Below are 22,404 nucleotides of genomic sequence, written 5' to 3'. Positions count from 1 at the left end.
TGTTCATTATCAGAGAACTAACAGAGATCTGTAAAATATCTGCAGTCCAGGCTTCTGTCCAAGGTTTTGTAATTCGCTTAGAAGTCCAGTCTTCTTTCCAGCGTACATGTGTTCTTTATTAGTTAATGCTTGCGTACGTATATTAATAAGATCACTTATTAGTCTCTGTTTGAGTTTTAAAGTTAGAGTATTAGATAGTCCCCAACTGTATTTATAATCATGCTAATTGTTTATTTGTCTGTGCTACTGTACATTGTTAGGGCATTTCCTTATTAGGACTTGACACTCCCTCTCATATAGGTATTCGTTTATTAGTCAGTTTTGTGTCCGTTATTATCGCAAGCTTATATTTGTTCCTACTTTAGTCTGTCATTTGAGCATCTGTTAATTAGTACCTGAATGTATTCATCACGTTTTTTTTTTTGAGTCTGTACTTTTGTCAGTTCTTATGGTATAATTTCATTAGTTGTTTGCTTCTATTGATCATGAAGGTATTCGCTTATTTATCCTTTGTTATATCTATCATTAGTGCATTTGTTTTTTAGTCCATGCTTGTGTATAGCTTTAGTGTATTATTTTATTTAAAAATACCATTTACTACAGTAATCTAGGTTAATAGTTTTTATCATTCAAAATTTCAGCTTGAGACTTTATACATGCAGTCAATAATGGTTGAGTTCTAAGACTTAATCTACTAAGTCAAAAACATTTACGAAAAAGAACAAGCTACTCGATTATATAGATCAAAAGTGGAAGACTAGCATTATTAAGACAACAATAGTTCTGTAATTTAACAGTACTATGTTAATTACGAACCACTAGCCTTGCAAAGTGGGAAGAAATACAAACATGAGTGTTGATAATTGCTACAAAACTGTGGCATTATAATGTCATAGATATGCTCGGTAATACCATCTGAAGTTTACATAAGTGTTCATGCAGCGTTTCTATTATTCGGAGGCATGGATTGGAAGGGATTCTTTAGTTTTTCGTCAAATAAAGTATAAGCATGTTATAGGATTCGGATTTTGACAGATGGGTTAGGATAGAGGGAAGTTCATTATATATGTATTCTACTAGGATGTCGGGCTTAATGTTTGTTTTATATCTTGTAAGTGATATCGGTATCATTTATGGATATTTTGTCCTGTTTCGCCTCCATATAGGTTTTCTTGCAGAGTTGGCAAGTGGCTTCATAAACAACATTTTTCTCTGTACATGTTTACACGAACCCTTATAATTTGTCACGCACTGGCGTTGTATCACATCTATTTCATGCAAGTAGATGAGATTAACATGAACTGTAAAGATATTCCTGTTTCTGTGTAAGGCGTTACGGCAGCCTTAATTCATTAACTGTTCCATGGATTTTGACTGTTATGATATTGCTTATGTTCGCTGAATTCAAAGTATCTTTCCTTAAATGGACGTAGGTTTTGTTTATAATCTTCTCTAGTTGTTTTCGTTTTTGCCTTTCTCAATGTTATCGCTTGTCCATGGTTACAAATGCGCTGATTTTGTATATTTCGCTAAAATGACTCCTTGTTTCACAACAAGAGGGTGATAGCTATCACAATGGTGCGATGGGTTTTGTGGTAAATTTTCAATATAAACTATGGTGAGAAGAGTGTCTAAGAATGTTTGTTGGATTCCGTAGAGTGGCCATAAAGGTCATAACTGTGAGAGGAGAGTGTCTACGAATGTTTGGTGGATTCCCTAGAGTGGCCATAATGGTCATAACTGTGAGAGGAGAGTGTCTAAGAATGTTTGATGGATTCCCTAGAGTGGCCATAAAGGTCATAACTGTGAAAGGAGAGTGTCTAAGAATGTTTGGTGGATTCCCTAGAGTGGCCATAAAGGTCATAACTGTGATAGGAGAGTGTCTAAGAATGTTTGGTGGATTCCCTAGAGTGGCCATAAAGGTCATAACTGTGAGAGGAGAGTGTCTAAGAATGTTTGGTGGATTCCCTAGAGTGGCCATAAAGGTCATAACTGTGAGAGGAGAGTGTCTAAGAATGTTTGGTGGATTCCCTAGAGTGGCCATAAAGGTCATAACTGTGAGAGGAGAGTGTCTAAGAATGTTTGGTGGATTCCCTAGAGTGGCCATAACGGTCATAACTTTGAGTTGAGGTTTTTGAAGATGAAATATCTTTAACTGGACATGGGCTATATTAAGTCACTTGAAATGTCAAGTATCGCACTAGATACAGCATATACATATTGACATGAAATACTTCTTTTACCACGAAATACCGTCAAAACTTTTCTAACATACTTTCGTAAGGGTGGCTCGAACATTGTATAGATCAATGACAAAAGTGTTCGAAATATAGACTAAAACATCAAAGCCTAACTGTCGAGACTTCTAAGACAAGGTTGAAACGAAGTCTATTTTTCCTGCAGAAAAAGAAACGCAAAATTGAACGTGAACCAAAAAAAGTATTAAAACAAAGCACTTAACACTTACTCTTTTTTTTTAAATTCGGTTATCCAAAGACACAAATATGTATTGATATTTAGACAATAATACTAAAGGGCCTTTTAATGTAAAAATTTAAGTTTTGAAACATCCAAACCGAGCGTTTGTTTTATAGAAAAGAAAGGAACGATTTAATGTCCGTTAAAATACGCCCCCCCCCCGGTGGTTTAGCGGTAAGACTGAAGGCTTATAATGCTAAAATCTGGGTTTTATGCCTGTGGTGGGCAGCACAGATAGCCTATTTGCGTAGCTTCGTGCTTCACAAGGAAACAAACAAATAAATCATTAAAATAATAAAAACAATATATGATAAAGATTAGATTAATAAAAAATGGAATTTTCGAAATGCCGAAATCATGTGTGTATTCTTTAAGCAAAAAAAACTGAAATTTGACGGTGAACATAATTTGAAGATGAACATAATTCTGACAACAAGCCGTAAAACATTTAATGAAAAAATAATAATGAATTTTTGGAACACTTAAGCCTGCAGGAAAATAAAAGTGGAACGTAGTCAAAATTTAAGCAATAATGCCAAGCACTTTGGATTTACCGAACGCCCAAATTGAATGTATCTTTATTGAATAATAGAAGGTAAAATTGAATGTGGACAAAATTTTAATCATAAACACAACCTCTTAAGTTTTTTTGTTTGCAAGTAAGAAAACAATTGGCTATCATTACTCTGCACACCACGGGTATCGAAACCTAGATTGTAGCGTTGTAATCCGCAGACATACCGTTGTGGTTTGACCGGGTGGTTAGGGTGCTCGACTTGCTATCTGCGGGTCATGCGGAGATCAAAATGTACGCAGTAGACTAAGGCTTAATTAAACTTGCAATTTATAACGATAACATAGAATCTTCAAGAAATCCAAACCACAAGTTACTTTCATCTAGAAGAAAGATTGATTTGAAGCATGTCAAAATGTATACAAGTATATGCAATGATTAACTTTTTGGGCTTTTAATTTAAAAAGGGATATTTTGAAATGTTCAAACCGAGTTTATTTTTTCTGTAAAAGAATAACAAAACTGAAAGTGAAGTAAACTTAAATATTTATACTAAGGCTTAGCCAATGAGAAGTTCATTTAGAATCTAGTGTTCTTCGAAATACCAAATTGAGTGTTTCGTTTATGCAGAAGAAAGGAAAGCTTCAAGGTCGTCAAGTTTTAGACAAATAATACTAGAGTTTAACCAGTGATAAGATGGATATTTAAAAAAAATAAAGACTCAAATTACATGTTTCTTTTAAAAAGAAGAAAGATAAAATTGAAGTTAGTCAAAAGTTTGATAAAAGTGGAAATTTTGATGGAAAATTGATATTCTGAAACGTCCAAACAGAGTATCACTTCTGAGGAAGAAAGGAAAAATTGAGGGTGTACAAAACTGTGGTAAAAAACAATACCCTATTACCTCCCTCGTGCAAAAAAAAAATGCATATTAGAAAATTAACTAAAAATGACAAAAACAAGACGGAAAAATTAATTGAAAATTGTGTTTCTTTTACGTAGAGGAAAAGGAAAACTAAAGTAGTCAAACATTTTAACAAAATTAATACGCACAACACTTGAATATCTTCATTAAAATCTGTTGTTTTCAAAAAGCCCATGACTTTTTCGTTTAAGAAGAAGAAAGACAAAATTGAAGGAGGTACAAATCTAGACAAAGATAATAAGACTTAACGATCTCTCAAATAGAGTAAATTTTCCTGCTGAAGAAAAGTTGAAAGTGGACAAAATTTATTAACTAACTACTCAAACTTCTAATTAAAAGATGAAATTTTCCAAAAATCAAATCCGAATGTTTTTGTAATGCAGAAGAAAGATAGAATAGAAAGTAGTGAATATGTAGCCACTACTACCAAGAATTAACTTTATGGACTTTAATGAAAAACTTAATTTTCCAAACACCCAAACATGATTATATGTTTATACAAAACAAAGGAAAAGTTGAAAGTGGCAAAATGTAGACAATAGTACTAAGGCTAATTTTAATTAACTCTTGGGACTGAAGTTGAAGAAAATAATTTTCTGGAACTCCAAATGTGATTGTATCTTTCTTGTAAAAGAAAGATAAACTTGAAAGTAAACACAGTTTAGATAAAATTTGAATAAAAGCAATAAGTCTTGACAACTGGGAATGTTAATGATTAAATAATATTTTCCCCTAAATCTTTCAGAATGAGATAAAATTGAAAATGGACGAAACTTGGAAAGAAACAGTAAAGCATGGTATTTTCAAATAAAATTAATTTTCATGTCCATTAACGTCCATGTCTGTTTTTTTATTCTTTTATCGAAAATAAAGTGGGTAAAACTTAAAAGATAAACAGGTATGAGATTTTGTAAAGTTATTATTATATCATTAAAACTATATATTTTGGTAGTATTTTCTAAGGCAGAAGAAGAAAAAATTGAAAGTGGTCAAAATTTACACGGTAATAATAATGCTCAATTATAATGCTTGAGACTTTAAATCAAAAGCCAGTATTTTACAAAAGTTTTAAATGACTGGATTATTTTTTTCGAATAAAGGAAAATCTTCAAATGATTATAATTTTTGTATGGCTTAACTTTTTAAAGCTTTTAGTTTAAAAATATATTTTTAAATATCCAAATCAAGTGGGTCTTTTTCTAAAGAAGAAAAAGAAAACTGAAAGTAAGCAAATTGTAGACCAAAACAAGAAGGCTCAGCCACCAAGACATAATGCAAAACCAAAAAATGGGATTTTTTTCAAACTCACAATAATAGTGCATCTTTTCTGCAGAAGAAAATCAAATTATGAGGTGAACATAATTTACACAAATATACTAAGGCTTAACCCTTGGTACTGTTACTAAAAACACTTATTTTTGAAACTCCACGCGCTGAGTGTATTTTACCTGCAAAATAATTTTGTTTGTTTGTAATTAAGCACAAAGTTACACAATGGGCTATCTGTGCTCTCCCCACCACGAGTATCGAAACCCGGTTTCTAGCGTTGTAAGTCCGCAGACATACCGCTGTGCTACTGGGGGGCACCTGCAAAAGAAAGACACAGTTGAAAGGTACACCAAATATAGACAAACCAATAATCTCTGGGATTTTAGATAACAAATGAAATTTTCCAAGTTTCCAAACAGAGTTATTATTTTTAAAGACAAATGTAATACTCTACAAGCCAAAGCCGAAATATATTGCAGAAGAACGGCGAGTTTGAAAGTGGTTAATGTTTCAAATATAATACTAAGGCTTGATTATTCATACATATAATTAAAAGCTGGAACTTTCACGAACCCACAAAAACAGATGAAACGAGAAGCTGGACCTAAGTAAAAGTTAGTCAAAAATCTCGACAACAATCAGGCTTCATCCTTGAGACGTTTAATAAAAAAACGGGATTGTTTGGAGATCCAAAACTAGTTTATCTTTTCTCGAAAGAAAATCAAAATTAAAGGTAGACACAATTTAAGCAAAAAAACAAGAAACAATTATCCCCCTGGACTTATAATTTAAAACTGTAATTTTCCAAAAACCCAGATTTGTTGTCTTTTTTTATGCTTGCTTGTTTCTTGTTAAATACAATACTACACAATGAGCTATCTGTATTCTGTACACTGCGGGTATCGAAGCCCGAATTCTAGTCTTATAAAGATTTAGGCCTCCCATTGAGCCACTGGGAGTCTTCTATTATGTAGATAGCAAAAGGTAAGAATTTAACTTGCACAAAATTTTTACAACAAATATTAAAGCGTAACCTTTGAGACTTTTAATTAAAGGTTGCAATTTTCAAAAATTCGAATTGTTTATTTCTTAAGCAAAAGAAATCAGAAATTGTACTAAATGTATCTTGGAGAAGAAAGACAAAATTGAAAGAGGGCAACATCTAGGCAAAAACAGTAACCCTTTAAAATAAAAGCTGCAAGTCTCCAAAATGCCAAACCACGTTTCTTTTCTCCAGAAGGAAAAAAATATGTAGTCAAAATTTGGTTAATACTACACAGAATTAAACCTTTGGACTTTTCATGAAAGAAGAGAATTTTGAAACTCTCAGACCAAGTATTCCTTTTACACAGGAGAATGAACAGACGGTAAGTGTACAAAATTCAAATTTTAATTTCACAAATGTTTTAACTTCTAAAACGTGTATATCTTCCTTTCGAAAGAAAAGTAAAATTAAAGGACAACATTTACGGAAAAACAATAAAGCTTCACATTTCTTATTTTTAATTTAAAACTTGAATTTATCTAAAAGTTCAAAATGAGGGTTCATTTTATAAATGAAAGGTGAAATTAAATTGGTATAAAATTTAGACAAAAGAAAACAATAAGGGACATTTAATGAAAAACATCCAAGCCGAATTATTCTTTCTTGCAGAACAAATGCAAACGATAGTTCTCAGAAATTAGACACTTAAAAATGGTTTAATCCAAATATTAATTTAAATTAATTTATTTAACTATTTAATTTAAATATTAATTTAGAAAAGGAATTTTCCAAAAGGTCAAACCAAATATTTCGTTAATGCAGAATGAAATGTAAAGGTGGTGGTATTTTATCCAATATCTTGTGACACTTCACAAAAAAAAAATTTTTTTAATTCTACAGAATACGTCTTTCCTACAGAAGAAACGAATAATTGGTAGTGAATAAAATATTTAATGAAATTTTTTTTACGAATTCCTTATAACGAAAAACGAATGTATTCTTTTTTTCAGAAAAAAAAAATATAAAATTGCAGGTGGATAAAATGTGAGGTGAAACAATAGGACTTAACAATTGGGATTTTAATTTAAAAAAAAAACAATTTCCAAGCTTCCTAATCGAGTGTTTGGTACGGAAAAAGAGAGAAAATTGACAATGGGTAAAACGTATACAAGAATATCAAATTTAGCCTTTGAGACTTTTAATGAAAATTACAACATTCTAAAAACTGAAACTGGACTATTTTTCCTGCAGAATAAAGATGAAAGTAGTCGAATTTAAAAATTAACACTAATGTTTAATCCTTGAGACATTTAATGAAAAGCCGGAATTTCTCTAAACCCAAAAGCGATTATATATATTATTCAGAAGAAAGGCAATATGCAAGTAGGTCAAAATTTACTCAATAAAAGTAAGGCTTAACCTCTGATAATTTTAATTTCAAAAATAATTTTAGAAGTGCCGAAACCATGCGAGTTTATCATACTGAAGAAACAGACTACTAAAAGTTCGGAAGTTTCAGCAAAAAATCAATAAGGTTTGAGGCTTTAATGGGAAAATAGATTTTTGTCACACTCACAAACAGAATCCATCTATCCTGTAGAAGAACGGCAAAGTAAAAGGTGGACATAATTTACACAATTACAGTAAGTGGTCATTTTTTAAACAATAGTAGTAAACCCTAATTATTCTCCAAAACTCAAAAACGCTTCTTTTTTATGGATAGAAAAGGAGTAATAAGACCTGGACAAAGTACAGTCAAAAACAATTTTGAGACATTTAATCAAAAATATCCCAAAACCAAGCTTATCTTTCTGTCAAAAAAGCAAAATTACAGGTTAACACAATTTATTCAAAAACTATAAACAATAACCCTATGGATTTTTAATTGAAAACTGAAATTTCCAGAAATCCAAATTATAATGAAAGTGTACATGGACAGAAAGTATACAAAAACATTAAATTCTTTGAGACTCTTAAATAAAAGCTAATATATACTAAAAGTCCATACCGTTTATTTTGTTATGGAAAAAGAGACTGGAATCGCACCAAGCGTATTTTTTATTGAATGCAGAAGGAACAGTATTGAGATTTTGTTCAATACTACAAAGAGTTAAACCTTGGAACTTTCCATAAAAAAGTGATATTTGTAATTTTATTGGGTATATCTTTCCTACAGGAGAAAGAAAAATAAAAAGTGGATAAACTATTAATGGAAATTTTTTTTCGAACTCCAAAAACGAAAGTATCTTCTTTCACAATGAAGACAAAATTAAATGTATACAAAGTTTAAGGCCCCCAGTGGCACTGCGGTATGTCTGGGGACCTACAACGCTAGAAACTGGGTTTCGATACCCGTGGTGAACAGAGCACAGATAGCCCGTTGTGTAGGTTTGTGCTTAATTTCAAACAAACAAACAAACACATTTTAGGGGAAAATAGTAATGTTTAACACTTGAGACTTTTAAGTAAAATATTGAGAAGTCTAAAACGAATGTTCTTTTTGTACAGAAGAAATGTAAAAGTGAGCAGAGATAATATTAAGATGAAACTTAATCCTTGGACAAAAAGGGAGTTTTCCAAATTGTTCATTTTCAGAAAAGAGAAAAATTCTATTTGCATAAAAGTTCTACCAAGTGTTAATTATTGGCTTTAATGAAATAATAATATATTTTGGAACTTCGCAATTTATTAAAAGCTCAAACCGATTATTTCATTTACGCAATATTAAATGAAAAGGGTTTCGATACCAGTGGTGAACAGAGTACAGATAGCTTATTGTGTAACTTTGTGCTTAATTCCAAACAAACAAACAAACAAAATTTAAAATAATTGATTTTTCAAAACTCCACACCAACTATATCTCTATAGAAACGGAAACGTAATGTTGCACGTAGACCAAATTCAGCCTAAAATATTTGAAACTTTCAATGTAAAGACTGATTTTTTTTCCAGAGCGAGCGTTTTTTAAGTAAAATGAAATAAAAATAGAAAGACGGTAAAATCGAATAATAATACCAAGGCTTTTAATAAAAAATACATGTTTTTAAATTCCCAAACTTTCACATAAACAATAAGTCTTAGAGCCCTTTGTGTTCTTAATGGTTTAGTAAAAGAAGTGGATTTTTTAACTTTCCAAGCTAAACTCCCAAACTAAGTAACTTTTTCATGTAGAACAAATTCAAATTAGACTTAGACAGTAATTGTAGGCATTAATCGCTGTGATACGGTAGCTGCAAATAAAAAAGAAGGTTGGCTTACAAAGAGTACAAGATATAAAATTAAAGAAAAGTATCAAAAATTTAAGAAACTTATATTGACTACTATGATGGGAGATTTATAAGATTATAGAAGAAAGTTAGTCAAACAGAAAATTAGAACATCAAAAAGGATGTATGAGAAAAGGTTGGCTGAAAATGTAAAAATTAACAGTAAGGATTTCTATAAGTACATTAAGAGTAAATAAAATGTTAGGATCGGGGTAGGACACTTGAGAGATGATAAAGGTTCGTATGTGGTGATTACGAGATCACTGGATTATTAAATTTTGTTTTTTTTCAGCTTTTACTAACGAAGATTTAAACAGTATTCCACATCTTGAACAGTTGATAAATGGAAACAGGATCGAACAAGATGACTGCACTAATTCTGAGCTGGTTAAGAAAACAATTGGGAAGTTTAAAGAACGCTAAGACTCCTGGGCCAGATAAAATTTCCCCAAGGGTTTTGAAGGAGGTTAAAGAATGGATATGCAAGTCACTTGCTGCTATTTGTGTCAGTTCTTGAACACTGGGCAAGTACCACAGGATTGGAAGTTAGCTAATGTCACTCCTCTTTCCAAGGAAGATGATAAATATTGTCTCGGTGATTATAAGCCCATTAGTGTTACATAAGTTGTAGGAAACATTTTGTAAAGTCTGATAAAAGATACTTTGCAAAGCCATTTAATAAATTTAGAATTTCATTGAGTGGTCGACATGGTTTGACTTAGGGAAAATCTTGCGTTACAAATCTTTTGACATTCTTTGAAAAGGTTACTGCTTACGTAGATGAGGGTAAGGATGTAGATTTGGTGTATCTAGATTTTTAGAAAGCATCTGACAAGGTGCCACATAAAAGGCCTGTAAAATATTATCTGTATAGGCGAGGGGAATAAGTTAGCAAATTGAATAGAAAAGTGGCTAGATGGAAGAAAGCAGATGGTTGTTACAAATGGAATTCAAACTGGATTAATATTACAAGTGGGGTAACTCAGGGCTAACATAGATGAAGGAATGGTCAATACATTACCTAAATTTGTAGATGATATTAAGGTGTTGGGTGTTGCTTAGCTGTGAAGAGGATTTACAAGAGGATTTAGATCATTTAATGAGTTGGGAAAATAAATGGCAAATGAGTTTTAATTACGATACATGCAAGATAATGCATGTGGGCTATCATAATTTGAACTATAAGAGTAATTTGGAAAAACCTTAACAGTGTCATGAAAGAAAGGGATCTTGATGTAATAGTTGATCAGTCTCTTATGCCACCCAAGAAGTGAGCTGTTGCCAGTGTTAGGGCAAATAGGATTTTCGGTTGTACCTAGAGAAATATTGAATACAATTATAAAAGTATAGAAAAGTTATACTTTAATTGCATAGGTCACTGGTTAAGCCACATTTAGAGTATTGTGTTTAGTCTTGGGCTCCTTACCTCAGGGAGGATATTGAATTGTTCGAAAGAAGGTAGAAAATTTAACTGAGTTCAAGAAACGATTGGATGAATACATGAGTAGTAAAGGGTGGTTAAAGTTGGAAGCTGGAAGGGACATTCTTGATGGGTTAATAAACTCCTATTTATCCCTTTAAAATTTTATGAAAAAATAAATAAATGGATTTTTGATATTCTGAAGACAATTGTATCTTTCCTACAGAAAAAGTCAAAATAAAGAGTTGAAATAATTTACGCAAAGCAATTAAGATTAACTTTTAATTTAAAGCTAGATTTGTTAACAAATTCTAACCTAATATTTCACTTATGCAGAAGAAAGTGGAAATTTGAAGGCGATTAAAACTAAAACAATACCTACGAAGCTTAAATTTAAGACTTAATAACACACAGATTTTTTTTTAAACTTCAACAGCGGTTGTTGAATTTATCCAGAAAAAATAAAGACAAACATTTGGGTATAATATCAAAGTTTAACTCTTATGACTTTTAATGAAAAACTGAAAATTTCCGAAGCCCAAATCAATTGCTTTTTTCATACATACAAAAACGGCAAAATTGAAATAATTCACAATATAGAATAAAATACCAAGACTTAACTCTCCGGACTTTTTATGAAAATGGAATTTTGCAAATCCTCGGTCAGCGTGTACCTTTCCTGCAAGTGAAATGTAAAAAATTGGAAATGAGCAAAATTTAAGGAAAACAATAAAATTTATTTTACGGGTACCGTGAAATGGAAACAAGTTTCCAAAACTATCAAACCATGGGTACCTTTCCTGCAAACGATATGAAATATTATTGGTGGTTAAACGTGATATTTGGTGGAGTTGCTAATAACGCGGTTAGCAAGTGTCATTGTGCTTTAATGAGATGCAAGCTTAATAATACTGTTAGAATATTTCAAACATGGCCTGCATGAATAGTCCATAGTTTATAACTATGCAATAACGAATTACATTTCATTAAATATTAATCATAACCATTAAACTTTGTTTCTTTTTATCTCGTGAGTCAAATAACAGCCTCCCAGTGGCACAGCGGTATGTCTGTGGACTTACAACGCTAAAAACCGGGTTTCGACACCCGTGGTGGGTAGAGCTCAGATAGCCCATTGTGTAGCTTTGTACTTAAACTACAAACAAACAAATAACAAATACTATAAAGTATTTATTCGTCCTAATGTATATTGATGTGTTTATAGTATTACTTGGAAAATGTATTTTGTGTAAACTAACAGAGTAATTGCTCCTCACTGAAAATAAGTTATTGACTCTCATACACATTTATATTACAAAAGTCCCATTTATTAAAAACGTTTTCTTATTATTATATGTGTTACATGTTACAAAGAGTCTTCAACATTAGTGACTGATTTTCAACCGTGTTTAAATAATGCCACTAGAGCCAATTCGATATGAGAGGACATTTAGTGTTTTGTTTTCTCCGCGTTTTCCTTAATACAATGAACTCTTGTTTTATAGTAAGCCTTTTTTGTTCAAACATCGGTGTTTAAAAGCTACATACGATAGTCAATATACCTGTTTCTCCAAGGTAGGCCAAAATTTACCAATTAGAGTAAAATTAATATTATTCCTTACTTTATACTTTACTATTAGCAAACGAAATTTTTTTCGGTGAGCATTTTCTGTGGTTTTTCACAGGTATAAAAAATCCACAAACAAGATCAACTGGCACGGCTATACTTAAATAATAATAATAATAATAAGATACTTCTCACTCAAAAACTAAAAAAAAAAAAAGAAATTTACTAATATACTTTAAGTATATTTCGGAGGCTATAAAGGCGTTTCGCGGGTTTTATACCATGTCACTGAACATGCTTGTCTTTTCAGCCGTGGGGCATTATAATGTAACGATGAATCCCACTATTCGTTGGTGAAAAAGCAGCTGGGGAGTTGACGATAGGTGGTGTTGCCTTGTTAACTTCCCTCTAATATATCACTTCTAAATTAGGGACGGCTAGCGCAGATAGCCCTCGAGTAGCTTTGCGCGAAATTCATAACAAAATAAATACAAAGGAGTTTCCCAACACAGTATTTCACACTATACTTTTGTACACTAGTTAACTGTATGAAATTATTCCTCAATTTGAAAGGAGAAAAACAGAACAAATTGGCTATGCAGAAGAGTTATGGTTATGTATTTAAGAAGAAGGGAAAAAAAATGAAGGATAGGGCGTTTCTCTAGCCACCCAACACAGCGGGGTGAAGGCAAGCTAAGGGCAGCTTTTTAAAGAATATCTTCCCTTACCAACCGCCTGGACAATGTACGAGAATTATTATAATACTTGCTCCCCAGTGGCACAGCGGTATGTCTGCGGACTTACAACGCTAGAAACCGAGTTTCGATACCCGTGTTGGGAAGAGCATAGATAGCCCTTGTGTAGCTTTGTGCATAATTAAAAACAAAACAAACAATTATAATACTTTTTTGCACAATCTTTGTACTGTTTTAGAACTTGCTGTTTCAAAAAGAACTACGGAATATAACTAACCATCATGTACCTGTCCCTCCCCCTCCCCCCCCCCCCACAATAAACCCCTAGACCTTATATTCGTACAGTATTAACCTTGCTATTCTTCTTCGCCAGATGTTAGACAGATGAGAAAGACTACAACAAACGTTAGTAGTACTATAACACAAAGTACTATCCAATGGGTCAATGACCTCTTATACGTTAAAGCTTCTGACGTGAATAATAAGGTTCGCTAGCAAATGCATCTAAGTTTAATATTTTCCAGAAATATGTGTATCTTCGGAAATAAACTACGCAAGTGAAAATGAATCAAAACAAAACATCTTTACCTACTCTACGTCTTACAAATTACTCTCTGACATGGCTTGGTAAATATTGCGCTTGATTCGTAATCTAAACCCGTCGCCGCACATGCTTGCCCCTTTTAGCTTTGTTATGATGTGACGGTCAATCTACTATTCGTTCATGAAGAGTAGCCCAAGAGTTGACGGCGGGTGGTGTTGACTAGCTTCTTCCCCTGTAGTTTATCACTTAAGAATTATGGAGGGCTAGCGCAGTAGCCCTCGAGTAGCATTGCGTGAAATTCAACAAACAGGTTAGACTATACTGAAATATAACAACGAGACAAAAGAAATGAAACGATATAACACATCTTGCTTTATTACGTAAAGTGGCGGTGGTTATTTTTAGCGTAAAGCTATCTATGCTATACCTACCGCGTGGAATCGAACCTTGAATCTTTATCATTGTAAGTCCAGAAGCATACCGCTGACCCACCGGGGGGGGAGGGGCTCTACATTAAGTAGAAAATGTAGTATTCAGTATTCGATTTTAGTTTTACTTTCTTGGCAGCTCGAGTCGCTTCGATTCTTAAATTTTGCTCGTTATTGGAACTACATGTCATATCAAACTTATTTTCAGTAGTTCCATCACATCTATATACCTAAAGAATTATCAGCACTAGGCTTCGATACTCTGTTATATGCTACTCTGAACGACAAATAGTTGATCCTACATAGTCTCATCCACACCAGGTATAAAACTCTGAACAGTTATTCCTGTTATATACCTACTTCTGGTAATTCTTCAAACATCTAAACCAAGAATGTGACGGTTGATGAAACGAACTTTGATATAATCCCAATTCATCAGCAATATAAATCCTTCTAAAAACGGTATTCAGTAATACACTGAGGGATGGTAGATGAAATGTAACTAGACCCCAATCCTACTGTAATAAGTAAATATTATAGTATTCAATAATACATTATCAGAGGGCAAAGAAAATGAAATGGGATTCTAATCCTGCTACAGTAAGTAGGAAATATAGTAATAATACGGTAACAGAGAACAGAGGAAATGAAACGAGACATCCACTCCTAATACGATAAATAAGCAATAGGGTATTCAGTAATACATTACCCGAGAATAGAGAAAATGAAACAGGACAATAAACTAAAGGAAATGCACATGGGCCTGGTTCATGGAAATAACAGCTTCCATGGGAGCTCACATCCTCAAAAGAGACAGAATCTCTCAAGCTGTCAGAGAATCCAAGGTGGGAAAGCCTTGTGCACTACTTGCTCCATATTCCAAAGATGAAAAGGAGAAGGCTGGACCATGACTAAGGTGAGAGTTGAAAAACACAACAGCAAATGAATGAGGTATTGAGTGGGAATAAAAACAAACTTCTATACTTTTATCACTAATCCCACCCACACTACATTATGTATGAGTAGACGAGTGTGATCCCTTGAATGTGAACGGGAAGAAGCAAACAGGAACCAGTTATCCATGTAATGATGAGTGTGAAAACCCAACAAGTAAAAATGTTGGGCAAATGTTTATACTGCCTGACAAAACACATAAGGAGCCAAGGTAGTCCAAACAGTAATGCCCAGAACTGGAACCATCGACCCTCGTGGACGAACCAAAGAAAACGACGTGACTCAGGAACAATGTGGATGTGAAGGTACGCATCCATCATGTCAAATTTGTTCATCCCGAGTCCCGGAGATAAGTCATGGAAGTGAAAGATAGGAGATAGTGAAAAAGGGTATCCAGAAAGAAATTCAACTGGAATAAATCAACAATAGGTCTCCAATCTCTCATCTGTTTGGGGACTACAAAGAGATGGGAATAAAATCCCGTTTGCATGGGGCACATCTGTTCAATAACTTCTTTGCAAAGCAGGGCGTGAACCACCTCGGTAAGACCCCCAAGAGATGTATGATCCCGTGGAGGTGTAAACCAGAACTGAAGGCAAAGAGCTCCAGACAGAACCAATGGATCCATTGTAAAATGCCTCCACAAACACACTCCAGAAAAGTGGTGCCATCTTGACCCTTTCAGTCCTAAACCCACTGTGGAGTCATCTATACCTTTGGAATTACTCAGCCAAAGACTGGGGAAATCGAGGGCAGGGTCGGGAATGCCAGGAGGAAGGTAAGGGCCTGGGTGAGGAAAAATGTAAGAACAAAAAGGAGGGACACATCCTGCTAGGACGTGGGAGGTTGAGATAATCATGTGGCCAGAGAAGACAAAGACGAATGCAACCTAGCCACATCAACCTTGGATTCCATAGAATCTGAAAGACCCCTAAATACAACATTGCATAAAAAGGGGCCTGAATGAGAGATGCACCCCCACAAGTAATACATCTCTCCCCAACAAGTCCCAAGTAGACAAGTATTAAAGGAAAGGGCAGAGGACAATAAATAAGCAACAGTGGACCAAAGGAGGGACCCCAAGTTAATCGGAAAAATAACTGGGAAGCGACAAAAAAAGCATCCGAGAAAAAAATGGAGGGAAGACGGATGTCTTAAAATAGGAGAGGGAAAGGCAAATGCTTGAGAGTTTTGCCTGATTAAAATGAACATTAGCTTGAAAATTCGAACTTCAAAGAGGAAGGAGATGATCCAGTTGCTGAAAATCCAAATATGAATCAGAAGAGAGATGGTAGCCAAAGCATGAAGCATGGTGGTCTGGCTGGAAAGGGAGACGGGGCATACCAACACCTGACTGTAGTTGGTTCGAAAATAAATCACTGCTCATGAACCCTTATGTGGAGTGAAGGGGAAGACAAAAATTTCGGAAGATGGAATTTCACCCATTGAGGATGGGGGAGGTAAAGGAGATAGTGGAAACATGTAATACCACATACCTGATTACAACCAGCTGTAAAAAAGAGTGAAAGGTAAAATCTCCCGACAAGATGTAGAGTGTGACTGACCAAAATAAGAATGTGCTAGAAAAACTGAATCCAAATTGTCTTCTCCTTGATTATATTCATAATCAGAAACATTGTCAAATGAGAACAAATCAACGGCCAAACGTATGAATCTAGCTACCTGCGAATTCATTCTTAATTCCCTTGCAATTTGGTAAGAATAAACATATGCAAAAAAATGAAACAATTGAATGCAAACACATAAAAAAAATTGTTGAAAAAGAAAAAAAAGTTGAAGTGTCAATGAGTATTGAGTGGGAACATGAGAGAGTTAGCTATGCCAATATAGTTGCCGCAATACTATTGGTGGAGGGTGGTCACATGCTATATACATGTTCAAAAGTGGCGCGAAATTTGTGGGGTATATAGACTAGTGTGCTGAGTGTTAAACTTTTTTAGCAATGCTTAGGGACAAGAAAGAAGATCAAGATAACTGAGGGTCAGGAGGTAAGACCATATCAGAAAAATATTAAAACAATTATGTATAGTTTGTTTTTCCTCATATTTTATACACGAAACAATAAATTCATACAAGAAATATTTGGTCGTATTAATTCAAAGAGTTTTTCATATCAGGATCACACATATGCGTAATATGTACTTACGGTTTTAATATTACTCATATTCACATATTTTGTATATTATAAAAATAATTAAAATGTGAGAATTGGATACTTTGTTTCGCTAAGGTAAAATAATTTTTAGTGGTGGTTGCGAGGTCAGACCAATCAATCGACCTCATACACAGTTAGGGTAAAGAAAATAATGTGTAATGTTTTTCTGATAAAAAAATTCTGATATTTATTTAGGGGTTATGTAAATGATATTTGAAATTTTTCAGATGGAGAAAGGTACTTTTAATCTTCACACACACACACACAATTATATAAACTAAGTACCGTTTACCCAACAGAGAACAGATATCAGAGTATAAGAGATCGTTAAATTTTTTCTTGCAAAAATCTCATTAAAATAGTTATTTGTGCATGTTAAGCGGCCCCTGAAAAAATAGACATTCACAGATGAACTACAGATAAATTACATTTACATTCGTAAAATCAGCCATTTCTTCTAACAAAAGTTCACCTCGAAGAATTGTCCGGCAGCAGGCTTGGCTCTTTCCGCACAAGGCAACTGCGAAGTACATGCGTGCATCAATAATAGGCTCACAACAGCCGCACTCTTATCTGTAAAACAAATAATAATGTGCTTTCAAAAATGTTGCCTACTACGAACCTTATTACATTATTGAAATCAAAACACTTCAATGGTAACACTTTATAAGCATCCTCCAAAGCATAAGCAGAAACTTAAAACAAACACCATATATACATAGACTTCCTAATCTGCTAACAATGCTGAACCGTTGCCAAATAACCAACAAGTTATAAGTACAGTAGTCCAGTTAATAACATGCTGACTAATAATCGCCTTCGTCACGACATATAAACCCATTGTATCTTGTGTGCGATGTTAAGAGTAAAATCAATGTGCTCACCATCTAGTAATTAAATAATACTAATAATGTCCAAGTGTGGAAATATTGAAGGGCGTTAATTTTGAAGCTGTTAAAATTGTGATGTTTAACAGTATGGCGAACATCCGAGGCAATATATTTTTACTCCACTAATGACATAAGATATTTACACTTAATTCAAAACTAGCACAATGGTTTTCATTGAACTATGACATCTGATTATTCAGTTCCCATCCAATAAAAGAAGACATCTTGAATCAGCAATAAACTGTGGTTAAATCTCAAGCATAGTCAGCAATTAAAAACTGGCCACAAACATTTTATAATTAATCTAACAATAAACGTAACTAATAAAACTGTACGCAAAGTACTCTTGAAGTTATAAAAATAAGTACAAATTATGTTTAAGAAACACTTATGCTCCCACTAATGTTACTGTATGTTTAAGTCCCCCACCCCCAAGTTTGATTGACCCATGACTTTAAAAAGTTAATCAGGTCTTAATCTTTGGATGGATGGACTTTGACCATGCTTGTAGAATAGGTTACTGCTTACAAACTTCAGTTATCCTGTTCGCAAGATCGGAATGGAAGGGCAGGGGCAAACCAATTGCCCACCTCTGCTTCAACAAGCAGTGGGTGCATAATTACAATACTGTACAAAAGTGTTAGGACAGTCAAAAAATTGATTTCAGTCTACATTCAATAAACAATGGAAAGCAAATCACAGGCGAAATATCAATTTTATTAATCTTCATTATTTAGTACAACAGAAACTCGATTCAAATGCTTGAGTTCAGCAAACAGTTCATATTTTGTGTGTACCCTTTTGCTTTAATAACTGCACAGTCTTTCATGCATCGTTGCAACATATTTAATCAAAGTGTCCCTTAGTATCTTACTCCAAATGTATTTAATAAACTCCCATAAAGTTTCTTCTGAAGTAACTTTTGATTTGTCAAGTTTTTGATCTATCAAGTTCCAGATCTGCTCAATTGAGTTGAGATTGGGCTCTGTGTGGGGTCCATTGCATCATTTGAGTGACTCCAGCAGCTTCTTTCTTAATTAAGCAATTTCTACATAGATTGGATAAGTGTTTGGGATCATTATCTTCTTGGTAGTAGAATCATTTACCAATAATACGCAAACCACTGATTATACTATAACGGATTAGTATCTGATGGTACTTGCGCTGGTTCATTATTCCATCTAATTTGCAAACATATCTCGTCGCCTCAGCAGAAACACACATCCAAACCAAACTGCCTCCCCCATGATTCATGGTTGGTGCTACGCACTGAGGTAAGTATCTTTCACGTTTCTTCCGCTGGACGTACAACCTCTGTCCATAACACCCTTTTCCAATCATCAACAGTCCAGTTTTTGTACTTCAACAAATTTCAGTCTCTCGACAATATTTGGAGATCGAAGTTTTTTTTTGTTTTTTTTTGTAACTGCTACACGACCAAATATTCAATTCTCGTCGAGACTTCTTGATACTGTAGATCTGGACACTTTCCTGTCATTTGGTACATGATTGAATCTAAGTTTCAAATGTACAGCAACTGCCTGTTGTAGAAACGAACAAATGTAGAGGACGACGTTTCGAAAGTCTTACGGCTTTCGTCTACATGGTTGTTTATCTCATGCTTGAGTGGCAGTCTTCCTTCTGTCCCGAAGGCTACATAAACGAAGATACTTAACATCAGTATTGAGTTTCGGTGTCCTGCCTTTTCTATTTTCAAATATATTTGTATCGGTCTCACGATCTAGGGTGTACTTGATAACGCAAACGCAAAATACCTCAACGTCGTGATTTTCATTTTACATGATCCATCTAATTAAAGCCACACGACACACGAACATCAATTAAAGAAAAAAAGTAGTTCCCTTTGGCTTAGCTAGGTTTGATATCTAGAAATCGATTAATGCAATTAACTTTTAGTACGATTAACAATCAGGACAAACCGATAAATTCACACCGAAACTAGTACATATTGTGTATTTAAAGCTAAAAACAAATAATTTGTGCACGCCGGTTTCAATTTCTACTTCGAAGATATGCGTACAGATTTAGCTTGTTTAGCAATTAATAAATTCCATGTTAGTTGTATATTATATTCGTGTACTTTAATAATCCAATTGGTTGATAAACTTTTGTACTTTTAAAAACAATTCTTTTTTTTCCAAGTCGAGTATAAACCCTCTGAATACAGATCAAAAAGTCGATAGCAGAAACAAAATCTCAAATATAAAAGCCCTAAAATATATACTTCACGAGAGAAGGAGAGGGTAACCATGACAACCAGATGCGGATAAATGCAGCTTTTCTTAGCTAAAAGCTTGAAACTGCAGCTCAACAGCAATACAGTGTTGTGCACGAGAAATCAATAATTGAGTTACTCGTCAAAAATCGATCACTCTTGTTGTGTGAAGACGTTCCACGTAAAACCACGATTTTTAAATTCTCTAGCTGCGTTATTTCGCACCTGGGCAAGCTTCCGTTCCGTGTAATTTCTACAACGAAGAACAAAAATTGGATGAAAATAATAACCAATGAAATTTAAAAGTCGCTTAAATCCGATATCTTAAGCATGTTACTAAGAATACACCATATCAAAGACGTTTTCTGGAATTTATGAATTGAAAAACAAATAAAAACAATTATATTTCATGTTAAAAAAACAACAACAACCACATTTTGGTCATTTATCTTTAATATTTAAGTAAAAGTTTTGAAAACAAATGCAATCATATCTTTAACTTATTTAGAAAAAAAAATTCAAGAGAGAAATACCTACATCATCATACTATCAGAATCCTAGATACAAAGAACTTTGAGAAATCAGAAAAATTCTGCAAAAACTTATTCTTTTAACCTCATGAACTGCACTAGTTCAACAGTAAGTATTTGCAGAATTAAATTCAGTTAAAAACTTGTGGCAGAGTTTTAAAATATTTCAAAGTTTTTCAAATACATTAATCCATCATTCTTCATGTAGTTATGTCCAATGTACTTGCACGCCCAATGTATGAATGTGTTAAAATGGCTCCAACAGTTTCTAGTAGTTCATAAAAGCAATTTTTCCAAGATTTTATCACCTGGAAATTGAAAAATTGAAGTAAAAAAACATTGAAAACTGTGCCTAAAAACTGAACAAAATCTCACAACGTAGATGTTAATTTCTCACCATCATCTACACTATTAACCTATGATGAATCATACACATTTTATATACTATTTTATATTGCAATTACACAAAATGGTTTCTTTGTACAGCACATTTCTGGTACTTTTATCTATGAAACAAACCAAAAATGCCTAAAGTGCAATGCCTACCTGTTGCATCTTCTCAAAATCCAGACATGGACGATGAATGTTACTTCTGCCATTGCTGTTGGTCAGAGTTTGTCGATGTTTCTTCCTTGAAGAGGTGTTAGAGGATGAACATAATTCAAGAGCCGGGATGTTGGCAGTTGTCAAGTGCAAAATTTTGAGGGGAGGAGACAGAGATTGATTTGGTTTGTGTATATTTGCAGGTGGGGAAGCACAAAACTCCACAGGAGCCGAAAAACATAAAAGGTCCCGTATTTCATCATCAGATGAGCCAGAGTTTTCAAAAAAACTAGGACAGTTTGCTTGTGACCACTTTCTTTTCTCAGGATAGGTACTACTACTTCTTCCCCTGCTGACCAGGTTATTGGTACAGTTTATCACTCCCAGCTCATCCTCAGAGCTATGTGGTTCCAAATTATGGTCACTGTCACGGGGAAAAGCAGAGTCAAAGATGGGCTCTGGTAATGGTCTGTCCACCTCCGTCTTTGAGATTTGGTACAATTCGCGCCTTAACTCACAAATAGTGTCTTTGCACTCGCCTGTTTCTGCAACAAGAGTTTCCACAAATTGATGTTGGTCTTTTCTTTCTTTGTAATGCATCCTATTTTCCATGTCTGTAAAAGCAAAAAATAATTATTCATCAATCCTACAAGTACATGCATACACACACAAAAAAAATGCAATGGGGAGCTTTGAAATAAGCAACGTTTAAAAACTGAAAGTTTTCAAATACCAAGCTCCTTTTTTAGTGTATGTGCACATGGTTCCATTATTAATTAATTTCGTATTTCATTTATAAAGTTAAGTGGTTTTGTCGAAACGTTGTACATTTGCTGTTATGTTAAACTTATAAAGTTTTCTTCATTACCCATCCAAGCCGTCTCCAACCATTATTTGATGTTCAAGTATTCTGCTTGTAACGAATTTATTATTGTGTATTTATTGTTAATATGAACGTTGTTTGGATTGAATTTGTATTTAGAA

General features: G+C 33.8%; 1 protein-coding gene across 11 annotated transcripts in view; it reads right to left on the bottom strand.

Moving 5' to 3' along the window:
* The window catches only part of LOC106466313, a 90,098-nt gene that overhangs the window by 58,037 nt on the left and 9,657 nt on the right, over nucleotides 1-22,404 (bottom strand). For 4 of the 11 annotated variants that reach the window (XM_022394292.1, XM_022394291.1, XM_013926584.2 and 1 more), the window contains 2 exons: nucleotides 21,424-22,034; nucleotides 20,863-21,185 (listed from right to left, as the gene is read on the bottom strand). In XM_022394292.1, the coding sequence (XP_022250000.1) occupies nucleotides 21,078-21,185; nucleotides 21,424-22,032 (717 nt within the window). In that variant the 5' untranslated portion in view covers nucleotides 22,033-22,034 and the 3' untranslated portion in view covers nucleotides 20,863-21,077. Of the gene's footprint in view, nucleotides 1-9,227; nucleotides 9,402-10,903; nucleotides 11,537-17,422; nucleotides 17,795-19,627; nucleotides 20,601-20,862; nucleotides 21,186-21,423; nucleotides 22,035-22,404 lie in introns of those variants that run through there. The other 7 variants (XR_002612170.1, XR_002612169.1, XR_002612171.1 and 4 more) reach the window with 7 other exon arrangements.

The sequence above is a fragment of the Limulus polyphemus genome, unplaced genomic scaffold (assembly GCF_000517525.1).
Source record: "Limulus polyphemus unplaced genomic scaffold, Limulus_polyphemus-2.1.2 Scaffold2219, whole genome shotgun sequence".
Classification (NCBI taxonomy): domain Eukaryota; kingdom Metazoa; phylum Arthropoda; class Merostomata; order Xiphosura; family Limulidae; genus Limulus; species Limulus polyphemus.
This window is presented reverse-complemented; position numbering and strand designations above follow the sequence as displayed.